This window comes from Hipposideros armiger, unplaced genomic scaffold, assembly GCF_001890085.2.
Source record: "Hipposideros armiger isolate ML-2016 unplaced genomic scaffold, ASM189008v1 scaffold_152, whole genome shotgun sequence".
Classification (NCBI taxonomy): Eukaryota; Metazoa; Chordata; class Mammalia; order Chiroptera; family Hipposideridae; genus Hipposideros; species Hipposideros armiger.
The window spans coordinates 2,380,191-2,400,914 of record NW_017731502.1 but is presented as its reverse complement, the minus strand read 5'-3'; the positions used below and the strand labels follow the sequence as shown (position 1 = coordinate 2,400,914).

General features: G+C 35.6%; 1 protein-coding gene across 1 annotated transcript in view; it reads right to left on the bottom strand.

Annotated features, from left to right (window-relative positions):
* The window catches only part of RAD18 (RAD18 E3 ubiquitin protein ligase), a 116,055-nt gene that overhangs the window by 72,697 nt on the left and 22,634 nt on the right, over nucleotides 1-20,724 (bottom strand). The window contains exons 5-7 of the mRNA XM_019651031.1: nucleotides 10,923-11,260; nucleotides 8,921-9,020; nucleotides 3,684-3,873 (exon numbers count right to left, since the gene is read on the bottom strand). Coding sequence (XP_019506576.1) covers nucleotides 3,684-3,873; nucleotides 8,921-9,020; nucleotides 10,923-11,260 — 628 coding nt within the window. The remainder of the gene's footprint in view (nucleotides 1-3,683; nucleotides 3,874-8,920; nucleotides 9,021-10,922; nucleotides 11,261-20,724) is intronic.

Genomic DNA, 20,724 nt, shown 5'->3' with positions numbered 1-20,724 from the left:
TATACTATCAAGCAACTTTAATAACTAACATCTATAGAATATTAAACAAAAAATGCAAAATTTCCAACTACTTATGGAACATTCACAAAGGAAGACCTGACGCTGAGTTATACTCATAAAATAAGTCTCAATAAATGTAAAGGGTCTGAAATCTTACAGAATTGGTACAATGGAATCAAATTAAAAATGAATAATAAAAACATATCTGGGAAATATCCAAATATTTGCAAATTGAAAACACTTCTAAGTGACCCACAGGTCAAAGAAGAAATCACAATGAAAATTAGAAAATAGTTTAACTGAATGAAAAGGAAAAAATACAACACATCAATGTTTGTGGATGAAGGTAAAACAGTACTTATAGAAAAATTTGTAGTTTTAAATGTATTAAAAGAACAATCTAAAACTAATTACCTAAGCTTCCACCATAAGAAGCTACAACAAAGACCAAATTAAACCTAAAACAAAGTAGATAAGAAATAATATGGATAAAAGTGGAATTCAGTGAAACACAAAACAGACAACAAAAAAAAAACAGAAAAAAAAAATCAATGAAACTGAAAACTAGTTCTTTGGGGGAAAAGACAGTAAAACTGATAACCTATAGGCAAGCCAATCAAGAAAAAAAAGAGAGAAGACACATTTCTAATATCAAAAGTGAAAGACAGGACATCACCACAGATCCCACAGGCATTACAAGGCTAATAAAGGAATGTTATTTAAAAAAAAAAAAAAGTTGGTAAATTATAAATTCATCAACTTAGATAAAATGGATACATTACTTGCTAAAGATGAATGGTGGATTTAATATTAAAAATCCAATCAATATAATGCAAATCAAAATCACAATGACACACAACTTCACACCCACTAGGATGGCTTTTACAGGAAAGATAAAGTAACAAGTGCTGGCAACAATGTGGAGAAACCAGAACCTTCATATACTACTAGTGGGATATAAAATGTTGTAGCCACATTGGAAAACAGTCTGGCAATTCCTCAAAGTGTTCAAATTGAGTTGCCAGTTGACCCAGCAATTCCACTCCTTGGTACATATCCACAAGAAATGAAAACATATGTTCACACAAAAACATGTACATGAATGTTCACAGCAGTATTATTCATCATATTCCAGAAAGTGGAAAAATTCCAGATGTCAGTCAAATGATGAATGGGCCAAAAATGTGGCATACGCATACAATGGAATATTATTCAGCAATAAAAAAAAAATGAGGTACTGACCATGAATAAACCTTGAAAATATGCTAAGTGAAAGAACAGTCACAAAAGGCCACATATTATATGATTTCATTTAAATGCAATGGACTTCTAGTTTCCAGCTCTGCTTATAAAGAGCTTGAAAGTTGCCACTCAGTCCTAAAAACAAGTTAAAGGCTGAACAAAATGACAGTAACTTGTCCCCTTCCCCAATTCCCCAGCACTGTTCCCATCTCCCAATTCCCCAATAAATAAATAAATAAATAAATAAATAATCAGGAGGGGTATCTTGGCTGCAGAGGTCCCCGAGGAGTGAAGAGTCCTAGGCTCACACCAGGCTCCCCAGCCCAGGGTTCCAGTGCTGGGGAGAGAAGTTCCCATAACTTCTGGCAGCAAAAACCAGAGGAGACAGTGGAAGTCCTAGGTGTTCCTCTTAAGATCATCCTAGATGATCTTAAGTGTGGCCCACATATGGACGCATTTAAGATCATCTTCTCAAATGAAGCCATAAAGAGAATGAAAAGGTGAAATGAAAGATGGGATTAAATATACATACATCCAGCAAGATTTGTATCCAGAAAATTTCATGTACTCCCACAAATAAGAAAAAAACAGATCCACAGCTTAGAAAATGGGGCCTAAGACTTAAATGGGTATTTCACCACAGAGGATAGCCAGATGGCCATTAAGCACATAAAAACATGCTGAACATTTTAAGTCATTAGGGAAATGCAAATTAAAACCATAACGAACCACTACCATGGATCCACTAAAACAGCCAAAATGGAAAACTGACGAAACTAGTGCTGTCAAGGATGTGGAGAAACTGGGACTCTCATGCCCTCCTGATGAGAGTGTACATTGACACTGAGTTTGTGGCTGTATCCATGAAAGCTGAACATCTGCAAAAATATAACAGAACAATTCTACTCCTTGGTACATATATCCAAAAAATATGTGTGCCTGTGTATACAAACAGATATGCAAAAGATTATATATAGCAGCATAATTCTTAAGAAGAGCCAGAGTGGAAAAATCCAGATGTCCATCAACCATCGAATGAACAGTGAGATATATTTATACATTAGAATACTCTATAGCAACAAAAATGAAAAAAATCACAACTGTATCCAAAAACATGGATAATCTTATAAACATAAGATTGCACAAATAAAGCCAGACTCAAAAGAACACATAAGCTATTATTCTATTTATATAAAGATCAAATATAGACAAAAATAGGCAAAATGAATATACAGTGTTACAAGTTAAGATGGTGGTCATCTGTGAGGAGGAAGGCAGTAGTGATTGGGTGGTGGGAGGACAGGCGCTTCTGGGATGCTGGTGGTGATCTGAGTACTGGTTACAAAGGCATTTCCCTTTGTAAAATTTACCTTGTGATAATTCACCAAATAATACACATAATTTGTGAATTTTTCCATTTGCATATTATACTTTAATTTTTTAAAAATTAGGCAATTCCATATGTGTTAATCATGGAAGGAACATTAAAATATGTGTGTGGTTGAAAAGGACAAATCATTAAAGAGTGTGTAGTAGTGTACTGCTTATCAACAGGGATACATTCTGAGAAATGTGTTGTTAGGCGATTTTGTCATTGTGTGAACATCACAGAGTACACTTACACAAACCTAGATGATAGAGCCTACTGCACACCTTGGCTATATGGTACATATAGCCTATTACTCCTAGACTACAAGCCTGTAGAGCATGTTACTGTACTAAATACTCTAGGAAATTGTAACACAACAGTAAGTATTTGTATAATACGTGTACTATAACTTCACGACGAGGACATCACTAGGTGATAGAAATTTGTCACCTCCATTATAATCTATGGGACCACTGTCCTATCTGCAATCTGTTGTTGACTGAAATGTCGTTATGCGGAATATGACTATATAATACTAACAATTTTATAAAGTAATAATCAAGGACATGTTTGTGTACAATAATCATAATGGTAACATTTCCTAAATGCTAACTACTTGCTAAGGTATTGTACTACGCACTTTACATGCATTTTATCATTTATGTCTCTCAAAAACACTGTGAAGTAGTGTTTTGAGTAGTAGTTTTGAGAGGCATAAAATAACCCTTACTTTATGGATGAGAAAACTGAGAATACAAGGAACTGGCCCAAAGTCACCCAGTATAGAACTGCAACACTGGGATAATAACCCAGGCTCCAGATCAGATGTTCATCCCACACATAAACTGGCGGCAGTGGCTGCTTCTGAGAAGGGAATGGGGACTGAGAGGCTGGCTGAGCGAAAGGCTGGCTTATCAGAGTACACTCTAGGTATTACTTAAAGGAATACATTTGCATGTCTTACGTATTATCAAAAACATATTTATTAAAAATTGTTTTCTATGGTTTATAATCCCTGAGCTACACAAAACTGCTTTATCCAGAAAAAAAGCATAACTCATTGTTTTATTACTTTACCTGATTTAGGATGCAAAGCATCACACTGGGCATTGTACATATGTACAAATTCTTGGTGCCTTTTAATGAGCTGTTGTTTATTTCCTTGAGTAGATAATCCATATTGTTTTAGCTTTTTCTTTAAATCGCGATCTGAGAGCAAGTTATATACGGTTTTGGGCAGCAGTTTCCTTTTGTGAACAGAACTGAAAAGGGGAAAAAAAAGAGATCACTGAGGGTTATGGTGAATTATCAAATGCTTTTCATGTAAAACAGTAATTTACCTTCTGACTCAATACCAGGGTGACTGGGAGAACAGTAGAACCATTAAGATAAAAATGAGAAAGAGCATGATGAAACTTGCAAATGAAGTTGACAACATTCAACATGATCCATGCGAGGTGCCAGTGGGACATTCAGATAGGGAGCTCTCAGTGGCAGCCAAACTTAGAGAAACTTAGGTCTCAGAAAGCGGCCAGGCCTAAAGATGTACATCTGGAACTCACACAGAAGGCTTGTGGACTAAATGCTATGAGAACTTCACTTAGAATCACACTTATGTAGATTTGTTCAATTCTCCACCTCTTTAAAGAATGTTTTTCCTAAAATTTGCCCATGGTTTCCACGCAAAATCTCTGTAACAATCAGTTATTTCAGATGATTAGAGTACAAACATTACTGAGTATTAAGCTATGGACTTAACAATACTATCATATATAGCTTCTTTAGAAAAGTTGATCCACAGGCCAATCTGCCCTCTCAAGCCCAAGACAATCATTTTGCAAAAGCACTAGATGAGATAAAAGAACACCTGTTGGGATGATTAGCTTTACCCAACTCATTACCACCAATGAAAAGAGAATTCAGAAAGTTGACGGATACATGGCATTCTTGTGACATCGTCTTCAAAGGACACAATTAAAAACAACAGCAAAAAAACAACAGTGTTGTTCTCTTCAACTTCAATTAACTATATTAACAACAAGACATTACAGGAAGTGTATTAGCAAAATCACCACCTGGTTCTTCATTCTATTTACATCATTAATAGACTGATAAGCATAAGCTACAATTTTAACTATAACAAAGACCTACTAAGTGATTTTCTTCCACTCCAGTTAACAGACATTTGTTAAAATGAAATGGATGTCACATTGCCTAAGGGTACTGATGATTTGAGACAATTTTATAAACAGAAACTCCTCAGTGAGCTTCAATCTGATAATAACCTGGTTCTCCAAGAATATCACCTGACTCAACGCTATGGCAACTGGGTGCTTAATAAATATACAGTCAAGGTAGTCGTTAAAAATATAATCATTCTGGGCCGGCCGAGTGGCTCAGTTGGTTAAGAGCTTGCTCAAGAGTGCGAGCTGTGTTCCAGTTCGATGCCTGGCCCGAGCTGAGCTGCCGGCTCAGCTAAAAAAACAAAACAAAACTATATATATATATATTATATATATGTGTATATATATATTATATATATGTGTATATATATATTATATATATGTGTATATATATATCATTCTAAAATGAAAATATCAAAGATTCAGGTTAAAATCAGTAAGAACTTGAAAGCAATAGATTTTTTCCAAAAAAACATGATTTTACAAAAGACTTTCAGAAGGCCATGCTACCCAAACTTTAGTGTATCTCAGAGCGACCTGGAGAGCTTATCTGAAATGCAGATTCTCAGTCACTTCACACCATCCCCCAACACTGATTCTGTCCTGAAGTGGAGACCTAATATCTGTATTAACAAGGTTCCACAGGGTAAGTCTGATGCAAATGGTAAAGACCATACTACGAGAAACAGGACAGCAGAATAGAGACTGGAAAAAAAAAAAAAAACCCAGACATTTCTCTGTTAATCAACAGTACCATTCCCTACAAATTGTTTCTTTTACACTCTATCAATAAAGTCTAAAAGCCAGAGATAATTACTTAACTGTAGAAAGAACTACAAACCTTCAACAGATTACATTTTTATGAAAATTGCTCTTCTTATAGAATGACAGACAGCCCATTGAACTCCAGAGACTGATAAGATTATGGCTAAATGAAATCACAGTAGGTAGCCAGACCTGAGACATTCTGTAGTTTATACAGCACATCGTGAGGGACAATTCATGAAGGCTATATATCTAAAACATTTATTTTAACAAGGATAGATGATTAAATTTATGACTATGAAATTCTAATGGAAAACTGTACTTGGTTACTGGCATTTACAATGAAAAGCACCAGCAGAAATCAACAATTTCTATCAAGAATTTTAAAATATGAAGCCTGATAAATGTTCCCCCAAAACATGAAAATGACAATGAACTTTCTTCCATGATCTAGTGAACTCAGTAATGCATTTAAAGGTCCCCAGAATCTGAAAACATCAAAAGGAAGGATATTCTCTAAATCAACTCGGATATGAATCTACATAGAATGGGTTAAGGTCTGTCATCCATATAGAGGAAATAGCCTGTTAGGGTACTATGGAGAACATTTTTTAAATGTCAGAGATTCTTAGGTGACCAGACCCCAAGAATAGGTTGTAACTTCTTTATAAAGAAATGTGGCTCGGGCCAGCCGAGTGGCGCATTGGTTAAGAACTGGCTTGGGATGCCAGAGGGCCCAGTTTGGATCCCACATATGAGAGCCAGTGACACTGCCCTCTACAGCCAAGATGCTGAACAACAGCTCAACCTGGAGCTAGGCTGCTGTGGGTCGCCGGCGACGGCGTAAGCTGCAGTCCCCTGCTGCAGTGGGCTGCCATAAGCTACCATGTGTAGCCAGTAGCCAGCATGAGTGGCCAGCAGCCGTCCAGTGCCCGGCGAGCAACTGCCTCACCCGGGAAGAGCGCAATGATGGTGCCAACTTGGGCCAGTGAAGCAACATCCTCCACAACTAGACTGAAGAACAAAACGACAGCAACTTGTCTGTTCCCTTTCCCCCAATTCCCCAGCACTGTTCCCCTCCCCCAATTCCCCAATAAAATCTTTAAAAAAAAAAAAAAAAGAAAAGAAATGTGGCTCAATGTTCCCCTAAGTTTATCTTCACCAACACTCATTTTGCCAAGATATGAGTTATGAGGACAAAAAGGTTTTGGGATCAAATAAATGTAGGAACTACTGGATTAAAGAAAATCCAACAATTATGTTTAATATAAGACTTCTCAGAACTTTCAATACACTAATTTGTTTAATCTTTCCCTAAGAGAGAGAGATGCAGTGTGCAGTGCTTCTAAGTTGTATAACAGAGCAACTGGCAGGACCATAGCATTCCATGGAGTAGGATCTGGACCCACTATTGGAACTTGAGCTCAATTATTCATGGATGAGTATGTCTTTGGATTAATTGACAGTTAAATGTGTTAAAAGAAATATGATGGGTGCATCTAGAAAAAGAGTACTCCAAGCAAGATATCAGTGCTGATTCCTTACTCTTCAAGGAGAAAATGCTCAGCTTCTATATTCCCAACTTTCTTTAGGAAGAAACATTTCTAAAGAGAAAGACAGGTCATCAGGTTCTCACGGCTTATGAGAAATAACCCTCAGGATGATCCAGTGTCACCTATTCCAAAACTCAACTAACTAAGCAACCTGAAAAATCTAAACTTCTTTCTCATCAACAATTTAATGCACTAGGAGGGAGTGTGGTACTCTGCAGGTATCTGCTGCAGAGAGAGATCTGTGGGGGTATCTCCGGGACAGAGGCCACCATGGCTAAAGCAGGAACGAAGGGAGAGTGGGGAGGTCAGCTGGGGCAGCACAATCCCCAGGCCTTGCATCGCTACTTCAATACAGCAGGGCCAATTTTATCTTTTATATGTTATGCTTCACTGTAAGACTTCACTTGAAAAAAAAAAAAAGGTTTTGCAAGGGGGAAAATGTTAACTATCAAGCTAAAATGAAACACAATAAGAACTGTCAATTAGTGCCCCCTACTTAAATTAATAAAGCATCATAAAGCTTCGGTAAATTATAACAACATGAGTGTGTCCCTCAGAACCTGAATTCACTCCAGATTTACTCATAAAAATGAAGTGACACCATTTTATCTTTAATTACAAAAAATAATAAGAAGCCCTGCCTTATTATCATGGTTTTTGGAAAATACTCTTTCAAGTCCTTCAAAACAGACCAAACATAAGAGCCAATCATTCTATTCATCTCCACTTCCCAGATATCATTGAATTCTTCAGCTGTCCTGCTCTTTTTCCAAATCTCTCTGAATTACCACCTATTCTTTCCCCTTCCCTCCTACTTGAGAAGGGTTCTTTGTACACATCAAGGACAACTTCATTACAGGACTCTTCATCTCTTATGCTCCCGACCTTGTTCCATCTATTATCTGCTGTCTCCCTGGAGACAGGAGAGGCTGAAGGCTTAAACAATTACTATTTTAAAAATTAAAATCTTCCTTGATCTTGACGCATACTCATTCCCCAAACCACCATCTCACCTCTCTTCTTCCCTTCATCACCAGACTCCTCTAATTTGCAGCTTCTGCTTCCTTATTATCTTCATTAACCACTGATTCCTTAACACCCCGCAATTTAACTTTGAATAAAATTTCATTCCTAAACAACTTGCATTTATAACAACAGTGGCCTACTTTTTAATTACTGTGGCTTTGATGTAGAAGAGAGGCAAAATAGAAGTTTGGTGCAAACACTGAGTTGACACCTTAGTTATGTCACCTGGGTGTTTTGGGGGCTGGGAGAGGAAAACATTCCATTTCATACATACCCTTTTGTCCCTTTTAATGTCATATGTATATAACTGCCAATTCAGAAAAAAAAATTATTTGTTTTAATAAAAGCCTGATTTTAAATTTTTAAAAAAATTAATTTCTGAACATCCTAGATCCAAAGAAAGATTTTATATGTTCTATACTTTGATTCTAACCTTGCTCTTCTTTGGCCAAGGAGCTTTATGGTAGTTTTAAAAGTCTAAGAAAAGAAAACAAGTTTAAAAAGAATTTAACTCTAAATCACTAATTTCTTGTTAAATCAAATTTTATTAGCAGTTAAATTTTATATAGTTAATTATATTTGGCAAAGTGGGAGTTGAGGAAAGAACAAGGAGAGGGAATGGAAAAGTTGACTAACAGGATTAAGGGAAAAAGCAAATGGGAGAGGGACTCTGACAACTGGCCACTATGATACAATGGATACTGTATTTTCTTGTCTCAAACTTATAAAACACACGAGGCACCTAGCTAAAGTAGCTCAACGGTTATGTTTGACTTTCTTACCTTCTCAGGCTTTCCTTCTTCTCGTCACGTGATAAACAGTTGTCTAAGTGCTTATTAATGTTAGTTTCTGAAACACTAACCCCGCAAACAGGACAATCCACTGTATTTTTTCCAAAAAAGAAAAAGAAACTTTATTGTTTGTAGAATGGACAAAAATAATATGACATGGCATTTTTCAGAAACTAAGATAAAAAAATAGAATTCCAACTTTAACATGCACTTAGAAAAGCTGAAGAGAAAAAGAATGACACCTCTGAGCAACAGGGGTGGGGGATTGGTTACTGGACAACGACTGAATTGTGAGATGTCACATAATTCAAATCCTGGGCCTCGAGACTGCAAAGAAGTTTGGAAATTTGTTTATTAGAAAAAGTCTTTTCTACCAAGGTGTGACCAAACTGTAAAACTAATCTTAGGTTCTCCAAAGTCTTAGGAGCCATCCATCCATGTTCAGTGCCAAAGCAATCATGACACCTTGAATAAGGCCTAGTTGGCTGGGAGCAGGGTGGAGGGGTGGGGGTGGGGGTGGGGATAGTGTGGCTGGATTAAAGCATTTATTGGTTTGTGCCAACTACTGCTCAATTTATCAATGGTTACAAATTTGTTAATTTAATACAGAGTTAAAATTAAGAAACGCAATTATTCTCAAACTGTTCCTTGGAGTTGCAGGGATCTGTGGAGGTATCCTGGGTCCTGGAGGCCACCATGGATAATAGGCAAGGAGGAAGAGGAAGGCCAAGTGGAGCAGCACAATCCCTAGGGCCTCCATCTCTAATGCAACAGAGCCTATTTTATCCCTTTTATTGTTATGGTTTGTTGTAAGATTTCATTTGAAAAAATGGCTCTGCTAGGGGACAATATTTAACTATCAAGCTAAAAACACAACAATAAGAACTGAATTGATAGACTTACCAAAGATAAGGTGTGCTAGGAAATACAAGTAAAATTCACACATCCTTATGAAATCTAAACACTTGAGTACTAATTAAACTAATTTCAATCTAAATTTAATAACCACTAAGAGCCCTGCACTGTGTATGTTATGAATATACCAAAGGTATCTAAGTTTGTGCCTAAAAGGTGCTCTGAACTTCACTGGCAAGAAAAGACATGAAACAAAAGGTTAAACAAGCTGACCCACTCCTCAGAAAGCTAAGCAAATTGTACACAGATAGTTCAGAAAGCAAGTGTTGTAACATTTTAGTGATATGTACTATCAATATTATCTACCATAACTAAAGAGAGGTTAGAATCTGGACAGAATCTGAAAGGTAGAACACGGGTCGGCAAACACTGTTAGTAAAGGGCCAGGTAGTAAAGGTTTTAGGCTTGTGGGCCAGATGGTCTGTCACAGCTACTCAACTCTGCCATGTGCTATGAAAGCAGCCATGACAACAAGTAACCAAATGGATGAAGCTGTGTTCCAGGAACCTTCATTTTCAAAGTAAGTGACAAGCCAAATTTGGCCTGCAGTTTGTAGGTTGCCAATTCCTGGGTGTATTCAAGGAATAGAGGGGAAATCAGCTTGGCTACAGCAGAAGGTTTATGAGAGGGGAAGGTTAGAAATACGTTCAGACAGCTAGTGTAGGGGTCAGATTGTTTTAGGCTGTAAATGCCAGTCAGAACAGCTTAGAAGTATTCAAGCAGTGGTATAATAACATACAAAGAGCTCTTTAAGATTAAACTAGAACAAATATGAAAGATAAGGGGAAAAATTAAAAGCTGAAAAATAGAAAGCTACTGCCATACTCAAAGTATGAACTAATTAAAATTGCTTCATTTTTGCAGCAATCAGCCTGAATTCCTACTCTATGAGAGGAAGAACAAACATATCTTGAAACACTGTCTACATCAATTTCTGAGACTGTAATAAGGTGAAATCTGGTTTGCACTTTCCCAAATTCCTCCCCCATCAAAAATGCTGCTTATTTATTCTTATGTCATGGGGGATGAGAGGATTTCCATAAAATAAGAAAATACACATGTGAAAATAATTTCCTACCTTTAGTAACTTGTTTCAAAGTTGATGTAGAGGGTGCCTCAAGAACATTAGCATCCATGATGCCTGGAGCTGTCACTTCTGCAAAAGGTGTGTCTCTGGTCTTTGCAGGAGTGTTCCCCTCTATTTGAAGGCTGAATTTGCTGTCATTCGCTTTTATCAACAACTCTGATGCAGAACCACCAGTTTCTCTATTCACGAAATTCTCCATTAACCTGCTTCCTTGCTTTAAAGAATGTCTAAAAGCTACAGGAGTATGTAGTTTGGCAGCAAGATTCTTTGAAGAGGAGGAAGCAGGAGAAACGGGTGATGGCTCCAAGGTAAACTGCAACAAACGATTCCTTGAATAACAAAAAATAACAGATAACTAAGATATCAAGTTACATATAAGTTAACTGACATAAGCTGTTTTCCCAATTATCACTTATTTCTATGAAATACAGAACTTATTCCATAATGAAAACCAAACCAAAGTGTTTCTTCTAGAATAAAATACAAAGCAATATATCTGATTTACAATGCAGTTAATCTGTCTATGAAAGAAAATGGAGGAGCTTCAGATTCTGGAAATAGAGAAGAGCTGGTATGAGACTTACCCTTCAATCATAAATAACTTTAAAATCTGGACAAAATATATAAAACAACTGCTTGTAAGCATGGACTATAATCAACACAAGGCTGCAATCCCTGAGAGAAGAGAAACATGAGGTGACCCAATATTTCCCCAAGAATTTCCCCTGGGAGCATTTTCTGGGAGTTGGGTATTAAAGTCAAAACAGGAACCAGTGATCTCACTGGGCAGAGTGGAAAGAGATCAGAGTTCTAGGCAAAGGTGGCCAGGATTGGAGGGACAGGATACAGGATAGGGGGTAGCCACAAAAAGGGAACCCCAGAGGTCTGCTTAGAAAATTTCAATCCCTGATCATCGCCAGGGCTGCACGCGCATAAAATGAAACCAGGGGACCTGGTAGGAGGCAGATGCTGGGAAGCTGAGATTCCAAAGGTCAAGATTGGAAAATCTGGAGAAGTTTGAGCCCAGCTAAAGCTGAGAGGCTTGGTTGAAGACCCTAGATATTCAGTTGTAATCCCACAGAGGCCACGCCTTAGAAAGAAGGAGCTCACCCTAGAAATATAAATAAAACTGAAATAGATCAAACCTAACAAAACACTAAACCAGTCCTAGACAGAACAAAAGTGAAGAGCTGATAATTTAACTGCCTGTCAGGACAATATTCAACATCTTTCAAAGAAAGATAATCTACAGCTCCTATATTTCATCCACAAAGTTCAACATACAATTAGAAATTACTAGACATGCAAAGAAGAAAAAGTAGCCACTAATCAAGAAATAAAATAGCCAATGGAAGCAGATTCTGAGGTGATCCAAAGAATAGCATTAGAAGATATGAATTTCAAAGTAAATATGATTAATATGTTAAAGAAAAAAAGATGAAAACAGACAATGGATAAAAATATAGCATATTGTAAGAGGGAATTAAAAGCCACCCCAAGAAGGATAAAACAAAGAAAATGAAACCTAGGCATATCATAATCACACTGCTGAAAAATCAAAAATAAAGAGAAAATCTTATAAACAGCAAAAAAAAGGTAAGACATTGCCCCTAAGACACGGTGTCTCAATCTGAATACTACTGACACTTTGAGTCAGATAATTTTTTATTGTAAGGAACTGTTCTGTGCATTGTAAGAAGCTTAGAAGCAATCATAGCACCTATAAGACTGGATCGAAAAATAAGATGCAACTATATACTATTTAAAAGAAAACACTTTAATATAAATATAAATACCCAGGAAGGTTGAAAATAAAATGATGGGAAAAGATGTACCATGTAAACACTAACCAAAAGAAAGCTGATGTGGCAACATTAATAGCTGACAAAATAGACTTGAAGGCAAAATGTATTATAAAAGATAAAGACATGTCATTTTGGCAAAATTATCAATTTACCTAGAAGTCATAAAAATCATAAATTATATTCGCTTAACACCACAGCTTCAAAATGTAAAAAGCAAAAACTGACAAAACTAAAATAGCTAATTCATAATAGTTGGCTTAAATAATAGTGCGTATAAATCTAAATACACCTCTCTAACAATAGACAAAAATCAAGAATACAGAAGAGCTGAACCAACTCATTTATTTAAACTGATGTACTTAACAAATAAAAACCATTACACCTGACAAATGCAGAATACACATTCTTTTCAAGTATACATGGCACGTTTACCAGCATAGACAATGTCCCTGGCCATAAAGCAAGTCTCAACCAATTTCCAAGGATTAAAATAATTCAGTGTATCTTTTCAGACCACTGTGAATTCAAATGAAGCTCAATATAAGAAAAATAAATAGAATATCCTCAAATGATAAAAAATTAAGCACCACACTTCTAAATAACCCCACAGGTAAAGTAGCAACAAAGACTAGAAAATATTCTGAGTTGAATGGGAGTTTAGTAAAATAGTCCCTACAGATCAAATTATAACTTTTAACAGAAAAATTGAAAATCACATTCTAAGCTTACAACTTATAAGGTTAGGAAATGAACAGCAAATTATACCCAAAGATGGAGGTAAATAATAATAAATACAAGTGGAATGGAAAATAGGCATACAAAAGAAAATAAGCAAAGTAAAAAGTTAGTTCTCTGAAAAAATTAACAGAATTAGTAAACTCCTACCAAGGCTGAACAAGAAAAAAATAAGTGAAAATACAAATTACAAAAACAAAGAATTAAAGGGAGGCATCATTACAAATCCTGCAGAAAATATAAGATAATAAGAGGATATTATGAGTACTTTATACCAATAAATTTAAAATTTTAGATGAAATGGACAAATTCCTTGAAAAGCACTACTCATTAACACTGACAAAAGAAGAAAACAGAAAACCTGAAGAGTACTATTATTTATTAAAGAAATTCAGCTGTAGTTAAGACCTTCCAACAAGATAGTTTTGCTGGTGAATTCCACCAACTATTTAAGAAATAATATCAATGTTATACAAATGTATCCAGAAAATAGAAAAAGGAATGCTTCTCAACTCATATTACAGTTAGCATAACTTTGACAACAAAATCTGACAAGCACATTATAGGAAAAAAAATTATAGTCCAATGTCTCATAACTATAAACAGGAAAACACAAAATAAAGTATTAATAAAATCTAGAGATAAATAAATAATATATCACGATCAAATGGGATTTATTCCAGTAATGCAAGGTTGGTTTGCTATTTGAAAAATAAAAATAAAATAAAAATAAAAATAAATGCAATTCACCACATTAGCAAAATAAAGGAGAAAAACTATATAATCATCCCAATAAATTCAGAAAAAGCATTTGATAAAAATCAACATCCCTTCATAATAAAAACATTCTGAAAACCAGGAATAGAAGAAAACTTTCTTAATCTGATAAAAGATAATCTTCAAAAAGCCTGTAGCTAACATCATAGTCACTAATGAAACACAGAACATCTCCCCCTAAGACTGAAAACAATATAAGAATGTCTACTACCATTACTTCTCTTCAAATTGTACTGGAGCTTTTGTGGTAAAACAAACCAATAAATACAAAAGGTACAAAAGTTGGAAACAAAGAAAGCTTTTCATTTGCGGATGACATGATTATGTGCATAGAAAATCCACAAAAAATCAACAAGCAACTAGAATAAGTGAATTTTTGCAGGGTCACTGAATATGTCAATAAACAAAAATTAATGTTGCAGCTATATACTAACAAACAGAAAATGAATTTTTAAAATACATACCACTTGAAATACCATAAAAAATATTAAATACCTGAGAATAAATTGAACAAAAATGTGCATAACTTATGCCTTGAAAACTACAAAAGAATGCTCAGAGAAATTTTCAAAAGGCCTAAATGGAAAGAGAACTGACTCTGGGTGTAAAAAAAAAAAAGCCTAAATAAATAGAGAGATAACCTATGTGTGTGGGCTAGAAGATTCAGCGATGTTAAGATGCCCATTTCCCCACACTGATTTATAGATTCAATGCAATCCCAGTCAAAACACAAGCCAACTTTTTGGGGGGTGGAAATGAGACATTCATTTGAATGTTTATATGAAAATCAAAGTTCCTAGAATGCCAACAGTCTTAAAGGAAATCAAAGTAGAAGATCAGCACTACAGCTACAGTATTAAAGACACTAACATATTAGCTTAAAGAGAGACAAAGAGAGTATGGAACATAATGAGTCCAGAATTAGACCAACACATTTAGTCACTGGATTTATAACAAAGCAGCCATTGCAATTCACTAAGTCTTTGAAATTAATGGTGCTGGAGCAAGTGAATCTGTCAGAAAAAAAAAAAAAAAGAATCCTGACCCTTATCTCCATCATACATAAAAATTAACTTTAATAGTTTCATAGACCTAAATATAAAACCTAAAACTATAATGATCCTAGAAGAAAACCTATGAAAATATCTTTGTGACCTGAGGTAGGTAAAGATTTCTAAGGCAGGATAAAAAAAAAAAAAAAAGCAGTAATCATTAAAAGAGAGAGAGAGAGAGAGAGAGAGAGAGAGAGAGAGAGAGAGAGAAACTAGACTTCATCAAAATTAAAACATCTATTTATCAAAAGACACCCTTTATAAAACGAAAAAGCAAGCCACAAACAAGGAGAAAAAAATACAACACATGTATTTAACCAAAATACTTAAAGAACTACAAACCAATAAGAAAAAAATACAATTTTTATACACTGTATAAGAAACTGGAATAAACTATCAAAGACACAAGAAGAGTCAATAAGCACAAGAAAAGGTGCGTTAGTTATCAGAAAATGCAAATTAAAACCACATGAGTTACCATTTCACACTGAATAGAATGTTTACCACTACAAGGACTAACAGTACCAAATAGTAACCAGGATGTGCAGCAACTGAAACTCTCATACACTACTGGTGGGGGTAGTCCAACACGACTGGAAAACTGTCTGCCAATTTCTTATAAAGTTCAATACACATCTACCCTGTAAGCCAGCAATTTCATTCCTAGATATACACCCAAAAGAAGTGAAAATAGATGCCTACACAAAGATTGCACACAAATGTTCACAGCAACTTTTACATACTGGCCATAAACTTGAAACAGTCCAAATTCATCAACAGATGAATAAATAATGAAATTGTGTATACTCACACAATAGATACTATTCAGCAATAAAAAAATAATAGTACTGAAACAAGCAACAACATAGACAAATAACAGAACCAGTATGTGAAGAAGCAAAGGCAAGAATAAATACATACTGTAAGATTCCATTTATATGAAGTTTAACCCTCCATCAGGTGCAATGCAAAAGTTACGAGTTTGGGCACAATGCATCTACTAGATGCATGTATGACATTTATTTATTTAAATTGAAAATGAATGAAAATAACGTGCAAACATGATTATTTATTCAGAATGAAATTTTAATTTATATCTAACAGCTAATGTTAGATATGTGAAAATTTGTGTGCAATGAATCTATGAGATCAGTTGCACCCAACAGAGGGTTAAGAACAATCTGTGAGGACAGAAACCTGAATGGTGATTGTCTATGGGAGTGTAGATTGACAAAAAGCAGAAAAAGGGATCTACAGTGATAGAAATATTCTACATCCTGATTATGATAGTAATTACACAGATGTATGCATTTATCAAAATTCAATTATCAAAATTCAAACTTACTGTACGTTTCACTATATATTTTACCACAGTTTAAAAACACAACAAATAGTGAAAATAAAAAGAATAACAGTAATTTTTTAAAATCTCACTGATAAATACTAACCAGTATATAACGGCTAAAATTGGACTGTGAATACCAAGTGTTGGTAAAGATATGGAGCAACTGAAACTTTCATACTTTGCTAGTGGAAGTATAATTGACTTTAACAATTTGGAAACCAAAGACACTAACCAATAAATGAATGCCTACTCTCATACTTAGGAATTACATTTCTAGATATATATCAAGAGATATATACACCAAAAGACATGTACAAGAATGTTCACAGCAGCAGTATTCAAAAACTAGAAAAAATCCAAATGTCTATCAACAAGGAAATGGGGAAAAAATTATCCATATAGTATCACCTGAAATCTAAAGAGTCAGAAAATGATAAAATATTAACTACAATGATACATTATTTGATTGGATTTCCCTTTCTCTATAGGCCTAAAGTCAATGAAACCACTCTATCAACACTCATACCATCTAGGGGTTAGTTACTTCACTGAGTAGGAAATAGTATAAAAAGAAAAAAAGCAGTAATTCTACCTCACAGTTCTATAGAAACACACAAAAATCCTATTTATATCAAGATATCCTGCTTCATATATTTAATAGCCAGTCATACTCTGAATCCTTTGACCCTTTTAAATATGTCCTAAGATGTTCCTCAACAAATTAAAAATAGAACTACCAGCAATCCCACTTCTGGGTGTTTATCCAAAGAAATCCAAAACACTAACTCAAAAGATATATGTATCCCTATGTTCACTGCAGCATTATTTACAATAGCCAAGATGGAAGCAACCTGAGAGTCAACCAACGGGCAACTGGATAAAGAAGATGTGGTACATACATACAATGGAATATTACTCTGTCATAAAAAGAGTGAAATCTTTACCATTTGTGATAAAGTGGATGGACCTAGAGGGTATTATGCTAAGTGAAGTAAGTCAGACAAATACAATATGATTTCACTTATATGTGGCAGGCAGCTAAATAAAACCAAAATATATGAACAAACAAAACAGACAAATTCACAGACACCGAGAACAAACTGATGGGAGCAGGGTTGGGAGACTAGGTAAAAAGGTGAAGAGATTAAGAAGTAAAAATTGGCAGTTACAAAATAGTCACAGGGCTGTAAAGTACAGCATAGGGAACACAGTCAACAATACTGTAATAACTACGTACACCCTGCTTCCCCCAAAGTAAGCCCTCGCTGGAAAATAAGCCCTCACATGATTTTAGTTGCCAAAATGTGGCACCTAGGCATCCTGAATATTTTAAGCAAGGAGTTTGCAAAAAAGGCACCCTTCTCCCTGAAGCACATCATAAAACCCTCATGTGAGGGGTGCATGCCCTCCATATCCTGGAAGAATCATGCTAGAGTTTCTTCTCTGGCTAAGACTTATTTTCGGAGAAACACGGTAGTGTCAGGTGGGTACTAGACTAACTGGGGGATCATTTTGTAAATTATATAAGTGTCTAACCACTATGCTGTACACCTGAAAGTAATATAATATTCAACATCAACTGTAATTGAAAAGATTTTTAAATAATAAAAAATAAATGGGGCCGGCTGAGTGGCTCAGTTGGTTAAGAGCTCGCTCAAGAGTTTGAGCTCTGAGCAACAGCGGTTCGAGTCAGCCCGAGCTGAGCAGCCGTGAGCTGCCAACAGGTGGCGGGATGGCTCAGCTAAAAAAAATAAAAATAAAAAAAAATAAATGTCCTGAGACTAATGGGCATATCTAATGTTCTAAATATTAAGTATTTTTACATGAATAATCGGGATTGAGGTAGGGTGAGTAGATCTGACGATGAATCAAGATTGCCGATGAGCTAATAAATGTGTAAGTTAGGTGATGTGAACATGAGTTCATTATTTTCTCTTTTTTGTACACGTTTGAACTTTTCCACAATGAAAAGTTTGAAAATATAGATGGGCAGTAGACCTGGTGGGGTTATCATTTTGTGAGGGGTGTAAATGTCTATGTTGTTTTGTATACCTGAAACTAAAAAAAAAAGTTTAAAAATAAATAAATAAAAGCTACAGGTTTTTTTTTAAACTTTAAAAAAAGCTACAGTTTTTTTTTAAACCTTTAAAGTATTTAAGGGAGGAGGGTTAAAATAAATCACTTAAGGATCTTCATCTTAGAGAGGAAACAGAAATAAAATAAAAATACAGAGCCACAATCATTAAGTTTCTTTTCCTTCCAGGATCTGGATTTGGTACAAAGAAGGTTCTAAGAAGAGCTTCATTTCATTATAATAAAGTAACACATATACTATTTAACTAAAGTACACACTATCACAGGGATATATCTTTTCAGCTAAGTGTCTGCCCTAAAGATAACTCTTTTTGCTTCTATTCACAATTCAGATGAATCTTATTCTTCTAATTTGCTCTCTTACTTCAATACATGCCAATAAAGAATGTGGCAAACAGGTGCACCACCACAATGATGAAATTATGCCCCATGCTAAAATTAAATTCCATCAGCTTCTGCATGTGGCTGCCACTCTCGGCAGTGGAAATGTAATAGATAACAAAATAGTCTCTGTCATCATGAAGCTTACACTATAGAAATACACACAACGTATGTGAAAGGTGCTATAGAAAAAAGGATGAAACCACATATGAGCAGGGGATGAGCTTGATACTCTTTACAGGATGGTCACAGAAGTCATCACTGAGAAAAGTACCCACGAAAAACAGAGTTCAAAGCAAGTGGAGGACTAAACCATGTGGAAACGCTGTTTCACCTAGGAATAACAATAAACAAAGTCTCTAGGGTCAGAGTATGATGAACATGTTTCAGAAACAGTAAGACGGTCAGTGTGACTGGAGCTGAACAATCAAGGGGGAGAGAAGGGGGAGATGAAGTCAGAGAGGGAGCCTATCAATTAGGAAGCAGAGGACTGCACTGAGAGAATGTAGCCTTTTGCTCCAAATGAGATAGGAAACCATCTCTGGATGGTCCTGAGTATGAACTGACTTTTTACTTTAAAGGATCACTCTGGTTGCTGCCCTCAAAAACTTTAAGAGGGCAAGAAAAGAAATAAGAAGACCACTAGGAAGTGTTGCAGTAATCTAGGCTGACACTAGCATGGAAAGAATATTGTAAGGTGATGAAAAGCTGTCAGATTCTGGAAGTATTTTAAACATAGAGCCAACAGGATTTACTGATGGAATGACTAAGTGGCTCCAGGGGTTTTGGTCTGGGCAAATGAAAGGATGGAGTTGCCTTTTGCTGAGATGAGGAAAACTGGGAGCAGCGGATTTGGAGTGAGGGTTGGGGGATGGTATAGGGAATTAAGAGTTTAGTTTAGGCTATGCTAAACAAGAGATAAGCAGTTGAATATATGAGGCTGAAGTTTTAAGGTGAGAGTTAGCTGAAGATATAAATTTGAAAGCCATTGACTGTACAAATAGTATTTAAAACCAAGAGACTGTTTATGGCAATTCCTGTACTTTAAAAATGAACTGTTAAAATATTAATTCCAAAATTGAAACTTAAATTGATTTGGTAATTTTTCCTGTAATTCCCACCACTCCTATGAATTTATATTAAAGGGAGCTGCCATTACAATGCCTGACAGCATTCATCATACACACGCACATATATTTTGGATCACTTATGGACTTTCAGAATATTGACTCAATAAAGTATAGGAAAATCTTGCCCGTTTGTTAACTATACAATAGCCCTACCTCTTCAGAATGTGGCTAAGAATCAAGAGACAAACTAGGTCTTTGGGTAGACAGGGGCAGTCCTAAAATCCATGCAATCAAGTCCATGGACATCGGTTACTAGAAAACTCCCTGCAAATGCTTGTTCTGATCTGAAATATGCAAACAGCAATCTACGATCATTTAATTGAGAAGCCCACCAAAGCACAAATTCCTTTTTTTTTTTTTTTTAAGATTTTTTTATTGGGGAATTGGGGAAGGGGAACAGACAAGTTGCTGTCCTTTTGTTCTTCAGTCTAGTTGTGGAGGACGTTGCTTCACTGGCCCGTGTTGGTATTATCA